We start from the raw sequence: 19072 nt of genomic DNA on the forward strand, positions 1-19072 counted from the left end.
CCAATTAGTTTATGTCACTACGCAACTGCGCATAGTCCGTCCGTTCGTCCTCTAAAAAAATGGCCGTTCTGAGTGTTTTGCGGGCCGTGGGGTCCCGCGGTTCAATATTATTCAGGAAGCCTGCCGCCAACGCAGGACAACTATGCGCAGGTAATTATGTGCCTTTAGTGCATTTGTGTTGAGCTTCAACAGTGTAGCTGATTACCGCTTCAACCTAGAAGCCTGGACTTTATGTGCACTCAATGCAACATAACACGCCGATCTTACCGGACAAGGTTGTATCGCTGAGAAACAAAGACGGCGATTTGAAACGACAGCGAACAATCTGGCAGACGTCCCTATATTCCATGCCATAAACAGCGTGCAATGTATTGAAAAAAAAAAAGTAATTTTTAACGATTTCAAACTTTGGTGTGTGCATCTCAACACATCGTCTGCCCGCAGTAGACCGTACGACCGCAGTAGGATTTTGGAGTATTTTCTTTTTGAGTAAAGCTATACGCACTCCGTAGTGCACTTCGGTCGGAAATGGCTATACGTACTACGCGAAACTAACTGATCTCTGTTACGTCAAGGCGCGGTGGTGGCTCGTCGGGCGCACTTCCAGTCTGGGCCTGTGGGCGGAATCCGGCATGGGGCACGTGCGTTCTGTGTTACTTTGGAAAACCTGCCTTCTCGTCAAAACGCCGCGACTGTGGCTGTACCAAAAGAGTCGGGAACAGTTTGAAGGTCAGTTTTCATGCGTTTTGCGCCCGTGCAATCGCATAAAAACGCCGTCGGACCACGATTGCTTGGGCGGGAAGCACTTTGTATTGAATTCACGGATACTAGTGGTCGTCAGATTTATTTCTTTTGTTCCAACATGAAAGCGGGAAAACCGTCAGTTGCGTGGACCACCTGCGGACCACATTCAGTGCGTCATTACGTTCAAATGGCCGCCGCATCGTTCGAGCTGTCGTTTGCTCTCTCAAACATTTCTGCTTGTCGCCTGCTCGTTCAAACGACAGTGGACTGTAAACCAAATGTTGACCCGGTAATTGCGGTAAGAAGTGCAGACCTCAAAAGATGTTTAAGTTTGAAGGTTGCTTCGGGTAAGTAGGGTCGGTGTAAACAGTATACAGAAATGTTTATAATTATTACCAGTGGCCATCACCGACTTGTTATGCCTGATTCGCTCAGTCCGATTCTGCTTGCGATTTTCAGTACAGACGTCAACATCTCTGGTACGGTTCAGGCTTTTGCAGCCCGAGCGGCGTCATGATTGAAAATAGTGAGCAGAACCTCACCATCTGAATCGGGCTTTGGCGTCCATTCTGTGGCGTCCACGCGGAATGAATCGCCGCATGTTACATTATTCACGCCGAGTTTTGCGGTGCAACGAGCCTCGTTAATTTCGCTGATACCGCTCAAGTAGTCAGACATTGCCAGGAAGACGTAGAATCAACCAGTCCAACGCGAAAAAGATTGCGGGGACTCACGCCGGCGCCGACAACATCTCATTCCAATAGTTTGTTTATGGACGACGGCAAGCTTCTTGCCCACACCCCCATTGCGCATGCGCGGCGTCGGTGGCATCTGCTAGGGGCACTCCGGTTTGTTTGTAAACATGAGTTGGTGTATAAAACAAATGCTTGAAACGAGTTTTCTAAGCAGTGGCATAGCGTGGTGGTAAGGTGTCTGTCTGCTTTGTACGCAAGTGGATGCAAGTTCAGTCCGCAATGGGCCTACTTTTTTTTTTTTTCTCAAACATTTTTTTTTGTTGAGGCATTCGGCGAGATTTACGACGTTTTTCTTTTTTTTTACAATAAACACTAAAAAAAAAAAAAATGTTGTTGACGAAACTTTGCAGAACTAAATGGTATGGGACTCCCTTTCCGGAGGTGCGATCGGGGACAGCGGGGCTTGGGTTGCCGGCTAGACGATACTGGTTAAGTTTTGTAATTAGCAGCCGCACTTTGTCGCCGCGAAGCTGCGTGAACGCAGGTGGAGGGGTGTGTTAACGAGCTCTCCAGTGATACATGCGCTGTTTGAAACGGGTGACCCAAATGGCATGAGCTCTTTGCGTAGTGCATATTCGCGACTCCAGCAAAACGGGCGCCGCCAAGCGGGAAAACTGGGAACCAGCCGGTCCAGGTCGCTCCGCGCCCCTCCGCGTCTCTGGTGGCTTTCGCGGAGGCGTGTTGTCGGCGCGGTGGCGAACGATGTAATTTGACGAAGGTCCGAATATTTCTTAAGTTTGCCTGAGTGATCATTAGTGTGATGAAGCCTCAGTAGGTTTTCTTCTATTACGTGTTTGAAAGCCCGTTTACTTTACAGCACACGGTCGCGTGCTTCGATTTCTTGGATGGGGAGTAATCACGGAAAAACTTTTTGATTTCTTGTCTGTCTCGAATCACATTCAAAGTGACGACTGCTTGGTAACTGATACTGGAGGGAACACCAATGTTGCAGTCAAGTGAATGGGAAGGTTCGATAGCTGCTTTTCTTGAGTTTGGTTGTGTTCGGTTAGCTTTAGGTTTGAGCCACCCACGCCGGTCGGTGCGTTGGCTATTCATCTTGGCTGCTTTTCGCCGAAAAAGCCTCTGGACCACACTGAAGGAGTTGGGCGTATTTCGCAATTACTTGATTCAGGAAAACTTGCTCACTGCAAATGATGAATGAGGGAAATTATCTGTTTTCAAAAGGTGGGAGACAAGTCTCGCAACGTAAGATGCTGTCACGGCATTTTGACCTATCGCGCCTCCAATATTTATATTACGAGGACGTCGAAGCCAGCAGCAATATACGTCTACATTGGTCAGGTTGACCGGCCACAAAGAAATACTAATTTTCTCCGTTCAATACAGAGGGGTTCTGTGCGGATCTTCAATGAAGACTCTCTTCAGTTTGTCCCCTTGCTGCCGGCTATAGAACCATTTGGCTAAGTTTAAGTAGTATGTCTCCGTCTGTCATATATACTTTTATTCAGCAGCTCACCTAATAGCTAGTCAACTAAGCTCATATTTCAACCCGAAGGATATACTAATATCGCTTCAGTGGGACCCCCCCCCATAGTACGTAATATAATGCATAACCCGCTCGTCAAAATTACTTCTCGATATCTACTAAAACCTGAATTGAAATACGAGTATCAGCTGCTTAGTGGGGCACCGGCGGGTTAACATGGTCCTTGGCTCAAGAAGCGGTTGCTTAATTTTCGTAATTTTCCTGCAGCCTGTGTTGTTGGCCGAGCAGACGACTGGAGCTGCTTCGTAAACGCGGATACGCACAAAAACTCGATTTCGCGGACAGATAAGTCGCATGGTCGAGGCATGCGAGTTAGCTGAAAAGTTACTCTCTGTGGAACAATTCTATAGTCATCACCGCTTTCCTTAGATGACCAAAACTGATTAGTATATTACAGTCTCTCCGGAGCCCATAGTTTTGGTTTTGAACGAAATCTCCGAAACGAAAGTTTGACACGAAAAGAACAAAAAAACACCAGCAAAACAAAATATGGTTTGCAAGTTTATCTGCACCGGCTACACTCAACCGTCTCAGTTCAAATACCTGTAAAATTAGGCATTAAACAAAAAAAAAATCTGTTAAATTGAACGCGCCACCTGTTCAGGCGGCCCGGCCGAGCCGCCGCGACCTGGACTCAGCCGCCATGTTTGTTTGGTGGTGGCGCCCCCTATAGGTCGCTGGAGTCGCGAATAAGCCATTTCCGACCGAAGTGCACTAGCTAGTGCGTATAGCTTTACTCTTTTTACGGGGTGAGATTGAGAAAATGAATCCTGGTGTTTCGTCCCACATAAATAAATCGCACATCGCCGAGAGCTAAAACTCGGTGAGAAAGTGACACGGCAGCGGTGGTGATAAAATGCTAAATTTTGAGCATTCCTCGTTAGCTGGATCAAAAAATACAAAAGAAACACACACATACACAAAAATAATAATCAATGAGCCGACGTCTACCTCAGCCGAACTTGCATTATACCAATATTATTATGGGCACGTGTAGCAGTTATTTCAGTGAAAAATATTGTCAGACAATATTGTTTTTTTTCTTGCTGAGAAGTTTATTCACTGACATAATTGTTACACGCGCCAAAAATCTCAATCTCAATTTGATGAATATTCACCAGCTCACAAAAAAAAAAAAAATTATATATATTTTTTTTGTACCTTTTGATCCAGGTGATGTCGTGTGCTCAAACTTCCACATTTTGTTTCCACCGCTGGCATCACATTCTCAGAGTTCCAGCTCTCTGTGATGCATAATTTATTTTATGCGTGTCAAGAACATGGTTTCATTTTTTCTATTTCTACTGGTAGATGAGTCTGACATGCAGCTGCAACAAGAAAGGAGTGATGACAAGAAAGGCCGTATTTAGGAGGCTCGAGCTTGAAGGTCTTTGTCCTGTGAGACCTCGCTCCGAGCTTCACTGCTCAGAACCCCTGAAGCGTTTTGTCTGACCTTTCTTTACGTGGCACAAAAGAAACCAGAGATTACAAATGTGTGGTCTCCAAAAACAACCAAGAAGTAACAAGAAAAAAAGAAAAAGGCTCGATGTATTATTTTGTTGTTTGTCTCAAAGGATTCATTTTACTTCTTATCCATTGAAAACCTGGTACTTTCCGTGATTGGCATTAACACGCGTGGCTTGTGCTGACATAACATTGGCAGCCGTTATGAACGACCTTGCTGCTGCATGCATACCTTCTGCAGCATTCATTTTGCACCACCGAATTGGTTTCACTTGGCTAGAACGTCTAGGAACGACCACCGGTACGATCCAATGACGTCGCATGGAAGCCATGCGTACTTCGTTTCACCATAGGTCCGAGCCAAGGGAGAGGCTAAAAGACGTACAAACAGGAACACTTGAACTACAGGCGCAAGGTCACAGCACAATTGTTGTGCTTGATTGGATTAGCCAGTGATTGCAGGGGCACAGAAAGGCAATGAACGCCACAACATTGCACTTCTGGCAACGCTTGATTGGCCCCATCGGCTTGTGGCGTCCGCCATGGACTCGTCGTGAAACAGAGGACAGAGATCCTACAACCTGCTAGGGTCTGCGATTGCTTAATCAAGATGTCAAACTTGTTCCAGTGCTCGAGCTGAAAGGCTGGTTTGCACACATTTGAGTGTGTTGTGCAGTCTTGCTGTCTTTTACGACGAGAGAATGAACTGCCGCCATCTATCAGCTAGCTGTGGAACAATGGACTTTATTTAACAACTCTTTACGATATTATAAGCAATCATTTCTCATGGATACTATGTACACTTGATCTCGCGAATACTGCAAAACATTCATTCTAGTGAAATGCAGTTTCAGGGCCACCTCATGGAGGGCACCAGCGTGCCATTGCATTCTTTTGTCCTAAGCAGTGACATGATGTAGTGCAGTCGATCATAAATGAACTCAAGTGTGTGAATTAGCCTTTATAATCATGGACAAACTCAAATACCTCAAAAACCAAAAAAAAAAAGAAAAGGCAGGAGAATTGTTGTATTTTTTGGATATGATAAGCTGGTTCATTCGGTTGAGTTAGGGTTGCCTTCTTCTACCTGAATTTTCCACAAACCTATTCGGTTCATCTGACATCAGAATGTGGCATTTCGACGCATTGTAACCAATTTCATCTGCTGTTGTAAGAAAATTAAGCTTAGCAACATGCACCAGGCTTATCTGGAGGTATTCGATAGGAGGCAGTCATCATTTGATGTGCTGTTTGGTAGTCAGATATTGCTCCAGCAGCCAAAGCTTCAAATTTATTGAGACTGTGACCAGTTATAGGTCCAGTTGTTCCTCCCTGCATCTGATTTTGGGGCATAAAGGCCTGTCCACACATGCACCACGGTGCTACCTCAGTGGTATTAATTGGCACTGGAAATAGTGTACTGACCTTTGCCTACTTCACACCTTATTAGCGATAGAGCACTGATAGAGTGCTGCATCAGTGCTGAGTTACATTCAAGTCAGTGCTGAATCACTGCTGTTCCTAGTGTTGGTTTAGTGCTGCAATGTATGTGTGAACTGGCCCTAAAAGTTACTCCTTGTTTTGCTTATGTAGATGCACAGCAGTTTAGAACTCTGGGGCCAGCCTCTGCCATAGTGGAAACTGTCTTAATCACAGCAAGTGAGAACATGGGAGTGCATGGCCACGAGCTACTATCGGAGCATGCTAACAGCTAGGTGTGCAACTGCCGCAAATCTGCAGCAGTTGCAGTTGCACACCGGGTCAATGGAGTGCTTCAATAGTACCCGATGCCAACATGTTCCCGTGTCCCCGCTAACGGCCTTTGAGATAATACCTGCGTGACCCACTGGGGAAATATAAAAAATTTCATTAAAAGATTTGATCTTGGAATCCCAAACTAGCGCTAGATTTTAGAATGCCAAATGCACCGTCTAAAGATGCCCACATGGCAAATTACACCAACTTCCTGTCATCCGTCGATGTATGCATCCATTCTATGTGGGAGTGGCATGCCAAAATGGATGGTTGGTTTCGACCGTATTATTTTGTGCGGCTTAGCAGTGCACCATATGCTCCTCTCTTCCCAGTCAGGCGAATGTCCGAGCACATGCGCATCAGACCTTCGAGCTTCACCTGGAACCTGTTCAAGGATCACCTGCACTTCTACTTCCTGCTGGGTGTCATTCCGATTGGCACATTCATCTTCCTCGTGAACGTGTTCATTGGGCCGCCACAGCTGGCCGACATCCCGGAAGGTTATGAGCCAAAGTACTGGGAGTACTACAACGTGAGTGCCAGTTCTAGAGCTGTCCATGGTGACGGTTCACGATTACATGCCGTGCTGGTACTCCGTGGCAGGTTTCAACTTGTGTTTCGTATCCAGTAATTTTTTTTGAGGGGATGGGGAGAAGGGGGTGCGCACCATGAAAATGCATGGGGGACTGACTACATTTCAGGGAGGATTGAAACCCCATAAGCCCTCAGCTAAGCCCCTGCCTTGTTAGGAAATGTAGAGGCACGCATGTTACCCATTCTGTATGAATTTTAGGGGCCCCTGTTTCCACCCACCGAGAAGTTGCTGCTGACGCCAAATTAATAATTGCCGCATTGCACAGGCAGGCGAATCTTGAGTTTGCCTCGGTTGCAGTCACCAGTTTGCCGTCCGTATATCAATGTGTGCAATGCGGCAAACCTGCTTTGCAGTAAAAAAATGCTCTTGTTGACATTGTACCATACCATTGGCGAGACAGTGGTTACCTGCCCTGCAGAAAAAGAATGTTCTTGTTGACTTACCGTTCCATTGGCAAGACAGTGGTTACAGCTACAGAAACGGATCCTCGACTAACTCGTGTTTCCTGCCTCCTGGGCCGATTCGCTGATGAACGCGAGTATCTTTACCGGCAGTTAAAATAGCCGGAAAAAAAATACTGACTCCATGGAGACAAAAAAAAAAAAAAAAAAAGGCACCTAGTTTCTGGCAAATGGCTGCCTTAATTTCGTTCTTGCTTCAATTACTTAAGGGGAAGCTACGGAGCTTCTTGAAGAAAATGAGTTAGAAGTGAATTTGAGTGTAGTTTTACCCCGTGAACCCAAGTACCCAAATTATTTTCAGCGCAAGTATTGTAGAATGCGAAAGACAGTCGCTGTCCGTGACGTCATCGATGGATCTTTTGGCTGGCCAAGGCTAGGGAGGCGGGGCTTCAGCCCTATTTTGAAATTGCTCTTATGGCTCTCCGGCGCGTCGCATTGAAACATTATTGTGATATCTGTTATTCTAAAGGCCAAGTGAACACAATTCAAGTGTTTTTTCTCGAATGCAGAACCGCCCCATCTTCCCTTTAAGTCTGATTTTGCACACAGAAAAAGGGTGAACAGACTTTAAATATAAGTGAAACAAACCACATACGTATAGTTTAAAAGCGGCATGTGAAGTTCTTTTTTGGGGAAGGTCGTGTTGGAGCAGAAAGTAAAGAAAGTGATAGGCATGATCTACGTCTGCTGAGTGGAGTCGGTTGGAAAGCTATGTACTTTCTCCCCACTGAGCCCATCACGTGACCTCACTGAGCCGGTCATGTGACCTCTTGCGGCCATTTTAACCATCAGGAGAGATATCCGGACTCGCCAGCAAACCGGTCCTGGCTCCTTCTGAGCGTACTACACGCTCGCTGTGGGGGAACTTTTTCATCTTCCTTTTTATACGACACATCAATTGCAAGTTGGCACTTGGGTGTGCCTTACATGTTCCTTCTTTGTGTGTTCGTCCTTGTGTGCTGTTTTTCTCATTATGTCTACTGTCTACCAACATGCCCAGCTTACTGCCCTATGGGTCATTCTATGTCAAACGTCCCAGACGTTGCGCTTGACCGCCTTCGATTTCTAAAAAAAAATTAATTTCCTTTTGCTGCATTGTCTGTAGCCATGCCCTAAAATATTTTTGACAAAAAAAATTTCTTGATGGTGCGAGCACAGTTTTAACTTTTAAAAATAGCATGAAACTAGGTATCATTTCATAATTTATGAAAAATCAGATTTTTAATGAAACACCCAACGATATTTTCTTAAATCTGCATGGCTTTCGACTTGCAATGTGGTTGGGCTTGCACAGTTTTGTTTAATTTAAATATTTTTAAAAACAATTTCTTTTTTGAAATTTTTAGCATTTTTGTTATTTTATTTTAAAATATCTAATTGCTCCGGGGACTTAATACAACTTTTTACAGGCTGCCCTGTAGGTATATAATCTATAAAAAAAAATTTGAACCGCTCAATTAAATATTTTGCAGTAAACAAAAATCCTGAAGTTGCCAAAAAGTGTGTTTTGATGCATAAACAGCCGTTCATTTCACCCTGAGGTGGTCCATGTAAAAATACAAAATATGGTGGGTTTGGAAGAACAATCGATTGTCTTTTGATTCTGAAAGTTTAATCAAAGTAATTTTTGTTTAAAGCGAGAAAACAATTTTTGAAGTTGAATTCTTGCGCCACAACCCGGCGTCGCTTCTTAGCGCCTCTTCTCCGCACAGCACGCCACCGGCAACAATAGCTGACACGATTAGGTCCGGAGAAAGTATGGAGTTTACTGGAGTTTACTGCTGCTTCCCCTTGTCCGTCTTTTCAGCTCCTAGGGAAGAAACGGCAGGCATTGTGTTGATAATCGGAGGTGCCACCAGTGCGTAGTCATAGCAGGCCCGTCGTGCCCTTCGTATTTGGGGGCAGCTCCTCATACTCCGAAACGCGATGGCTAATCGACGGGCGGCATCAGCGGCATCAGCTGACATCAGCTGACGTGGACTTCTCAATGCGTCAGGGTCAGGCGACGTCGTCTTCTCCATGAGAAGTAAGATATATTTATGAAAGGTGGAATAGTTTTGCCTAAAAACCACATGGTATTGGATTGCTATGTAATAAGCGTCATGAATATTGGCTTGAAGCAATTTTAAAAAAATAAGGAATATGTAAGAATTTTATCATTTTTTATAGTTTTGTTGCAAACTATCTCGTTGCTGCAGGTGACTGTAAAAATTCTTTGTGACAGCCGTGTAGGTATACTGCACAAAAGAAAAAAGAACGGTTTCAGGCCGTTCAACTAAATATCATGCAGAAAAACAACTAAATTTGTGCAAAATTGCGTTTTGCTGTTTCAAGAGCCGTCAATTCCACCTTGAGGTGGCCCAAGAGAGAAATACGAAACATGGGGACTTTTACAGAAGAGTTGATTGCCTTTTGTTCTTGAAAGCTTAAATAAAATAATTTTGTTCTAAATAGGAAAAAAAAAAAATACTTTCAGTCTTTCCACTCTGGTGAAGAAGGAAGAGCAGCGGAGCTGTAGCTTCTGTTCTCGGCGGTGGCTTTCCAGACGAGCGATCTGCTTTTCTTTCGCAAGGGAATCTGAAGCGCCCGACGCAGTCAAACTTTAGACTGTAGCGGCCTCGCAACGGTTGCGAAACCATTCGCGCTGTTGCGCACTTCGCTGCTTTCTTTCCGTTCCCGCTCTTCTTCCGAAGAAATGTTGCCGCCATCTATAAGCGACGGCAGAAACCAGAATTTCTGTCGACATTTGCTTGGTACCGGACACGATCTTGGGGAAACTAGCCCTTAACAGCTCCGCTGTAAAAACATTTTAAAGTTGAGCTCTCACGCTGCAACCTGGCGTCGTTTCTTGCGCCTCTTCTCTGCACAGAATGCCACCGTCAAGCCTGGCAAAGCGTGCGACGGTGTCACGGTTTGTGCACGCAGGTAGACAGCAGGACTTCGAGTTGTTGGGTACATCTTGGTGGAAAGAAGCTTTTTTCCACTCTTATTACTTTATGGATTTTCCTATTCCGACTGTTTTGCGCGGCGGTGTCCTCCTGTGGTCTTCCACTGTTTTGATATCAGCACTGCAAATGCTTAGCGCTGCCGGGTCAAAGCATCCGCTGGTAAGCTTGCTGTTTCTTACATACAAATCGCAATCACTCTCTATTGTCAACGTCAGGACACTATTTAAACAGCAACACAAAAGCCCAGTGAACGGGCAATCTCAAACGACAAGGCGATGTGGTGTTAACGAATGCGCGCCGTTAAAGGCTTAAGCCTTGTTTGTGTTTAAATCGGCTTTGAAACGGCAAATTCTTGCGTCGTTGAATAGTTCCACTTTTAACCGCAGTATGCGTGACGGCTAGATTTCGCAGCGATATTGTCCCGTTTCCCTTTTAGAAGTCCACGTCAGCTGATGCCGCCCGTCCATTAGGCATCGCGTTTTGGAGTGTGAGAAGCCGCCCTCGGATACAAAGGGCACAACGGGCCTGCTATGGCTACGCACTGGCAACACCTCCAATTATCAACACGATGCCCGCCGTTTCTTCCCTTGCAGCTGAAAAGACGACAAGGGGAAGCGGCAGTAAACTCCGTTCTTTCTTTGAACCTAATCGTGTCAGCTATCGTCTCCGGTGGCGTGCTGTGCGGCGAAGAGGCATTAAGAAGCGATGTCGGGTTGTGGTGCAAGATTTCAACTTCAAAAATTGTTTTCTTACTTTAAACAAAAATTACTTTGATTAAACTTTCAGATTCAAAAGACAATCGATTGTTCTTCCAAACCCACCATATTTTGTATTCTTACTTGGACCACCTCAGGGTGAAATAAACGCCTGTTTATGCGTCGAAGCACACTTTTTTCAACTTCAGGATTTTTTTTTTACTGCGAGATATTCAATTGAGTGGTTGAAACATTTTTTTTATAGATTATATATCTGCAGGGCAGCCAGTAATAAGTTCTATTGAGTCCTCGGAGTAATTAGATACTTTTAATAAAACACCAAAAATGTTGAAATTTTTCAACAAAAAAAAATTGTGTTTTTAAAAAGTATTTAAATTAAACAAAACTGCACAAGCCCAACCATATTGCAAGTCGAAAGCCGTGCAGATATAAGAAGAAAATATTGTTGGGTGTTTTCATAAAAAAGCTGATTTTTCATAAATTATAGAGTAATACCTAGTATCCCGTTATTTTTATTAGTTAAAACCGCGCTCATGCCAACAAAAAAGTTTTTTTGACAAAATTATTTTAGGGCATGGCTACAAACAATACAGGAAAAAGCCATGAATTTTTTTTAGAAATCGAAGGTGGTCGAGCGCTACGCCTGGGACGTTTGACATGGAATGACCCCTAAATAAGTTACTTATATGTTGGGCTCCGTGTTTTCGGAGTTTATTTTTTGTGAAATTCGGAGGGTGTTTCTTGGAGTTTATTTTTTAGCGAAAATTCGGTGTTTATTGGAGTTTATTTTTCGTAAATCCCTAATTCTCTGAAATTCAGAGATTAATTTCTCAGTGTTTCCTATTGAAAATGATAAATAATAACCGGATACAAACGTATGCCAGTTAAAAAAATAAAACGCGCTTGTATCAATTTAGATTTCTTCAGTTGAATTTGGCGTGGGTGTCATTGGCAATACTAATTTGTCCCTTGACGAAAGTTGCACACAAGTGCGACTTCGATAAACATCGATACCTTAAAATCAATAAACTGCCCGAGGTAGTCGCAATGAAGCTCGTAGTCATTCCATCAATCTATCCCGTGGCCGCGCGAGGTGGAGTGGTTAAGGATGTAATAGAGAAGTTTCAACTGCCCGTCTTCCCTATTTTATACAATCTTTATGGTCCGTAGCTTTCACTGTTACCCCAGAAACATACCCTCTGCTTTCTCTAAATCCCAAATCCCATGGCCCAAACTGGAAACCAAAAGAGTGGTTTTTGTCGTGACACGAATGGTACGATGACCTGTTTCCGTGAACCAACCTTGACGAGACAAGCCGTAAGACCCCCTTTTGACAACGGTCCAAGGCTTGAAAGATAATTATGGTGTCGTTTTCCCAGGACCATTAACCCCGCGCTGCTCAAATTAAAAAAATATATACTTTTTTTTGGGGGGGGGGGGGGGGTCCGTGGGCATATAACAATTCGGTGATTATCGGATAAATCCGAATTCACAAAAATTGTTTTTCGGAGTTTTTCAGATTTCTCCGAAAACACGGAGCCCTACTTATACGGCATCAAAAAGGGGCAGTCCAACGGTTTTCGGACTTTGGTCAATGAGTCGCGGCAATTGGTCTATGTCACTTACAAAACAAAGAACAGAAAACCATTTTCTTCATTTTAGTGTGCTAGCTTTTATTAAAGAGGTATGAAACAAATCGAAGGTCAAGATACCCCTAACTCATGCTGTCTTTCGGGTGAGGTGCACAGTGACTTCATCATGTGTACTATATCGTCAGGGCTCCCAGCCCTCCTTTTTTCAAATATAGACCTTTTTAAGGTCTGATTCATGATTCAGCTCAAATAGAGCACTACACCCACTCAGCGTGGTTGAAGGTTGCGGTGACCCATCGACACGAAAGATTGTTTGCCGCGAAAACGGTGGGGAAGGGTAGTGGTGGAGAGGAAATGGTTTTGTTGACTCTCGATAGGTGGCACCACAAAATCTTTTGTACTCCCAATGACGTGACACCGTAGTTCCCATAACTGCTACACGGATCTGCAAATTGGGGGAAAATTTTTTTTTTTTTTTATCTCTTGCGATTATGCAGCAGGATTGCAGTATTTCGGGGGATGGTGGCACAATTTCTCACTTGAGGCAACTTAAACAATTCTAAAAAATACAAGCTACAAATTTTCGAAACATTAAAATTGTTGTGTCCTATAAGCTATGTAGAACCTTTATATTTCTATTACCAGGCTTTATGCACCCGAGAAAATAAATGTGCTTCAATGGGCGAGAGTGATACGAAGCAGACACAACTGTCTGGGGTCCAATCGGAAGCCCAGGGGAAGCAGAATCTTAGAGCTTGCCGGGCTCAAGTTTCACCCGAATCTACAAATGTAACAAGCCCACCTAACCTTTTTTGTTGCCAGCACCCGATCAAGCAGTGGATTGCGAGGTACATAGGCCACAGCCCTCAAGAAATCTATGAGAAGAAGATGTACCTCCTCCAGGTTGAGTATGAAAAGGCCCAGCTTAGGTAAGGGACTGTGTTTACACCAAGTCTAGAATGCCTATCGGTAGAGCCAGACTGTCCACATCAAGTCTGGAATGTCAATCGGTAGGGTGATCTGGAAACCTTAACATTTCCCAGGCTCATAATGTAGTATATCGCCAGTGACTTTTGCAGTACTAAAATCTGGGATACTTTACCATCTTGAGTCAGAAATTCATGCAACTTTAACAGTTCCTTAACCCCTTAAGTGTCACTTTTTTTTTTTTTTTTTTGGAAGTAGCCTAATATTTCTTTTTTTTTTCTTTTTTTTTTTTGTTTGTTATTGAGGAATTTTATTCCTTTAGTATCACAAATACTATTTCAATTTATTACGCAAAAATCACCGGCGGCGAAAAGAAAGGCGCCAACTAAAGTGAGTGCTGCCATATGATCTATGATCAGCGCCGCAAACTACGCGGACGAGCTTAGCTCGTCCGTGGAATTGAGGGCTACCGAAAAACCTCTGGACGAGCTGAGCTCGTCCATGGCATTTTTAACTAGAAACCGACCGACGAGCTCGGCTCGTCCAAGGCGCTCAAAGGGTTAGAGCACCATCTTTTTCTTAAATAGGATGCATCTCCCGTGATCTTGATGCTCATTTGCTCATCACATAATTAATCTTTGCTACTGTTAAAACATGATCGCATTACCGTATTTGGTTGAGTAATAGCCGCGCCGTTTATGAACAAAGCCTCTGGGTCTGCTTTGCTGCAGAGCACAGGGATAGTGAATCGCTGCGATTGGCAGAAAAACAACAGCGATCTACGGGACAGAGCTAACATCTTCGCTATTGTGCTGTCTGCTCAGATTGCATTTTACCAAAGTATCGTGTTCTCAACCTCGTTATTTGCTGCGTTTTTATGCAGAACTCGAAGATTGGCTGTATGTGTGTTCTGCAAGAAAGTAGATGCAAGGGGGTTGTTCATAAGAGTGCGGCTATTACTCGAGCAAATACGGTAATTTATTTTGTGTGTGCCGTTTCCTACATCATATAACTCCTTGCTTAACCTGACATTTGGTTGATTTTTATGCACTTTCAGTGTTTTCATTATCAGTGTGTTAAATTTGGCACAGACTAAACAAATTGGCAATGGGTAGAGGTGTTCTTCCAATAACCTGTAACATGCTTTTACTGTAATAAAAACCATTGCTTGATTAATTTCAGGTTGCCGAGGCTTGCTAACAAATTCACAAAAAGTGCCTCCTAGCAGCTCGGAGCCAATGATAGAATGACTCTTCCTGTAAACAATGAGATCTTTCAAAAGAGCTCATATGACAGCAAGGCATTAAAGGGGTACAGAAACAAAAATTAAAATATTCAAATTTCGTTCGGAAACGAGTCAAGCATGACGGATAATAACCGTAAATGATAATCGCACGTTTATTTTGAACGACTGGCTATATTTTTCGTTCCAAACGGTGCACTCGAGCAAGCGCTCGGAAGAGAAGCAAACAGAGAGCACGATGCGTCATGGGATATCTGGCGCAAGCAAAAACAGAAAGAAAAGATTCCCTGCATTCGTAACGTAGCAAGGCTGGCATGGTTATGAGCTTTGCCCCTGGTGGCATTGTCAGTGTTTTGGTGGTGTCAGTAGCGTCAGCGCATTACAACCGAGCCGTTCGAAGTACCCGTGGGGTGACGAGCGTGTGGCTGGCCCAAGGAGCACGTAGCTTCCACAACACTGTCTGCTGAAGGCTGAACGGGGTGGGGAAAGCAACTTTTGTTTGAGTTTTGAGCGACAGGCTAATCTTCTAGGGGGAGAATGGCTGTTTCCGGTTGCACGAACGAGGGTCTGAGAAAGAGGGGAGTCCTTCCTTTCCGTCTTCTTGGACCATTTGGTACAATGTGCGATTTGTTAGTTGAACTAGGAGGAAAGCTAAGAAGGAAAATGTTGAAATTCCAAAGGGCGGCACTGCTCCGAAGGAATCTGCTGCATCACGGCTACGTAGCAAGTTCCCCAACGTTGCTAGATTACCTCCCAAATAGGCTCCGCGTGCATCCACCAGGTGCACATTGAAAGATTGCTTATTTAGCTTTAAAATTAGTTTTCTTGTGCCTTTCAATGGAAGACTGGTATTTTTGAGGTTAGGGTGCAACATGCAACACATTCAAGGTAGAAAATGAGCGCTGGAATTTTGTTTCCCTGCCCCTTTAAGTTGGGCTAATTGGTACATAACACAATAAGGTACAACAGCCTTAAAATAGACGAAGAACACTAGGAAGAGTGTACACACACAAGAGGCTGTTTTACAGTCGAATCTCATTAATTCAAACTCGAGGGGGACCGAACATTGGTTTGAATAAAGCAAAGTTTAAATTACCGGGAGTTTCCTCCCATAGAGACGCATTGGATGGGACCTGCATGTTAGTTTGAATCAGGGTGTAAGATTGACAGGTGGGGAAACGGCCCATAGAAGCCTACCGCAGCGCCCTGACCGGATTGTGTACTCTTCTGCTTGCGGGTACCGCCGATTTGCGACAGATGGCGCTGCGGCGAGAGGAAAAAAATCTGAATTATATTTGCGTGGAACTTTATGGGAGAGTGCGCAAAATAAACCGAGAGCACGACAGTCCTCTATTGAAAATCCACGAGAAACCATCTCCGTCAGTTTAGCCGGTCGCCATTGGTCGCCCACTCGGAGTGAGAGTTCGCGGTGCTCCACATAGATGGCGCTACAGGAAAAGGGAAAACCGAGGGGGACACAATCCGGTCGCTCATTTGGCTCTCGTTTCCCCACCTGTCTATCTTATACCCTGGTTTGAATTATCTGCAAGTTTGAATTAAGAGAGTTTAAAATAACGAGATTCAACAGTACTTTTTTATAATTACGTACCAACCAGCCCAACTGAATGCCTTGCTGCAGTTTCTTTTAATATCAGGCCCTTTTATACAGCGCCTTGTCTGTGTAATTTGTTCCTTGTGTCCTTCGTCTATTTTGGCGCTGTTTTACCTTTTTGCGCTCGTATGACAGAGCAGTCATTATTTCCCCCTTCCATTTGTGAATTTTTTATGGTGTCTGACGCAAGTCTTAAGTGTAGTCTGTCGCTGAACGAGAACACAGTATCCATAATTCTCCGTAGCACGGTGCTGGTGCCTTCAAAATTGTCCATTGCAGTATCATTGTATTGTTTGCACACCACCGCACGCTCAGCAAAGGGATTGCAAGCCTTTGCCCATATCTAGCACCTTAAAAAGAATGTTTCTCAGGTATTTATCGGAGCTCTGTTCTAAAGATTTTAAGAGGAAAAGAGCATAACAAATCGAACTGCATACGAAATGCCATTTGATTTTTATCAAATTTATGGCGGTAGCATATTCCTATTATAACGTTGGCACTGCTTATAGCCTATCCAGATAGCTTCTTCTACAAGTAAGACTTAGAGAAATCAGTGAGAAAATATTCGAAAAGATAGAGATCCATAGTGATCGAACAGAATCGGCAAGTTGGTGCCAAGTGCCGCCACAACAGGTTTGCTGAAACCCACGGGCTGTTGAATCAGCAGTTGGTTACTGTGTGCACTCTAGTGACAGCAATGCCCTAAATGGCTTGAAGACCAGAGCACAGTAGACTCATTAATTCAAAATTCAGGAAGCCACAGACCACAGCACAGTAGACTCATTAATTCATGCACAAAGCAGATATTTGATGATTTCCTCTGTGCACACCTACCAATCATAAGCACCATGCCACACATAAAATGTTGGTGAAATGTATGTCATAATTAGTTTATTCACTCCTCGAAATGTGTATTGTGGACCTTTTAGACAACACATAACACCTCAAAACAAAATTAAGTTTGTTCATTCAGAAAAAAATGTTGCTAAGGCGCTGTGTGGCAGCTTCCCTAGCAACTTATGCGAACGCCGAGACGTGGACCCATGCCACGTCGCCACGTCACAGCGTCTGCGCAAGTTGCTACAGAAAGTTGCTACAAAAAATGGTCACAGGGTGCCCATTTTCATTGCTGGTGTGCCCACCCTCACTTTAGCCCCATTGAGCCTGCTTCTTACCGAGCACCAATGCACTGTAACAAAGCAACACCCGCAGAAGCGAGTTTTGCGGGCGTTGCTCCTCCGCAGCGCATCGGTGATCGGAAAGAAGTGCACTCGACCGGGCCGCAAAAACGAAAAGTATGAATTGCACGAAAACGCCGTTCAAATCAAGCGGCTCATTAATACATTAGAAACATATTAACGGACAACAGAAATTTTGAAATTTGTTTGAATTATCGCGAGCCTACCGTACCTGCCCGTCATTTCTATGCGGGGCCTTCCTCCTCAAATGCTGTCTCTCGATTTTTACCCGACGAAGCGGAAGTGTTGTGCCACTGCCTGCCGCAATCCTGCCAACGGCGGAAGCGGATGCAACAGAGGCGAGATGAGACGCCGCAACAACCGCAACCCTCGCGTTCGCTCGCCTTTGTCGTCACCATTTCCGCAGCCAAACTGCCAGGATCGCGACATCCGACAGCCGGCTCCCGCGACACAGTTTGTGGTTGCTCGGGGATTCGACGCACGGGCGGTCGGTAATCCCGCCAGTCGAAGACGCAGGCGGCGTACAGAGAGGGCTCGTTGTTTCGCAGGATGGTAGAGGAGAAAGTGAAGGACCTGATGGATGAGCGTGGTGACTACCAGGCATGGTACTACGTCCCTTACGACAGCAAGTACACCAAGTTCTACAAGGAGAAGCAAGAAGAGCTGGACTTCTCCTCCAAGACCATATGATTGTCGTCCTTGGCGTGTCTGGGAGAAACGACAGTTTGTACAGTAGAGATAATAAATACCCTAAAAGAAATGTCGCAAGGACCAATGTTTCTTTTACTGTTCGTCGAGTCGTTTATTAAAATAGTTTGATACCCTTCCTCGACTTTCTGGACCACGGATTCGTCTGTCGTAGTCAGATCCAGAGAGAGTTAAACGTAATTTCCTCTTGGTCGAAATCGTACGATCGAGGAACGACGTGCAAAATCGTTTCTGCCAAGGCTGGATATATTTCTTTCTCTCCTGCTTGTCGACTGGAGGGGGAAGAGGCCCATTTTGTATGAGCTTGGGGGACAAACTGATTGTAGAGGACTGCGTTCACGCTTGCGTGGGTGTGCGACGCGAAGAGCATGGACAAAGAGACGACATCTTTGGGCCAGTACAAAAATATATTAAAGCGTTAAACACTAGAAAATGAGAAAATTAAAAAAAATTAATTATCGGAAAATCGAACACTTAAAGGGTAAATAAAGAGGAGTACTTCACATAGTCCGTGAAGCGGGTCTGAGTTCTGATCATGGTTGACACGCCGAAGTCTTGATGCCAGGTAGATTGGCGCGTTGGGGCTGGGTAGTGGACGACAGGGTGGCTTGAAGAGTGTGGCCTGAAGTAGCGACAGGGCAGCCTCGGAGGCCCGCTGACCAGGCCTGTGTTTGTGGGCAACGAACTGAAGCCGTGCCGACCCCGCCTATCCTTGCGGGTCGGTTTTTTTCGTCCACCAGATCCTGCTCGCTTGTCCTGTTCGGTCACCTCCAGGCTTCCTTCTACTTCTTTTTCCACCACCCGCCACTCGCGCCAAATTTTCTCCGTGCACAACACACAGTCAAC

The 19072-nt window shown here is 44.7% G+C and overlaps 1 protein-coding gene across 1 annotated transcript; it reads left to right on the forward strand.

Moving 5' to 3' along the window:
- LOC8053879 (NADH dehydrogenase [ubiquinone] 1 beta subcomplex subunit 5, mitochondrial) lies at positions 1-18282 on the forward strand. The gene is made up of 4 exons (XM_029982261.2): positions 1-150; positions 6558-6757; positions 13360-13466; positions 18067-18282. Exons 1-4 carry the CDS (start codon positions 60-62, stop codon positions 18206-18208), a joined length of 540 nt encoding a protein of 179 aa, XP_029838121.2. The 5' UTR covers positions 1-59; the 3' UTR covers positions 18209-18282.
- Positions 18283-19072: the final 790 nt, after the last annotated feature.

Source organism: Ixodes scapularis, unplaced genomic scaffold (assembly GCF_016920785.2).
Source record: "Ixodes scapularis isolate PalLabHiFi unplaced genomic scaffold, ASM1692078v2 PGA_scaffold1__304_contigs__length_218370807, whole genome shotgun sequence".
Lineage (NCBI taxonomy): Eukaryota > Metazoa > Arthropoda > Arachnida > Ixodida > Ixodidae > Ixodes > Ixodes scapularis.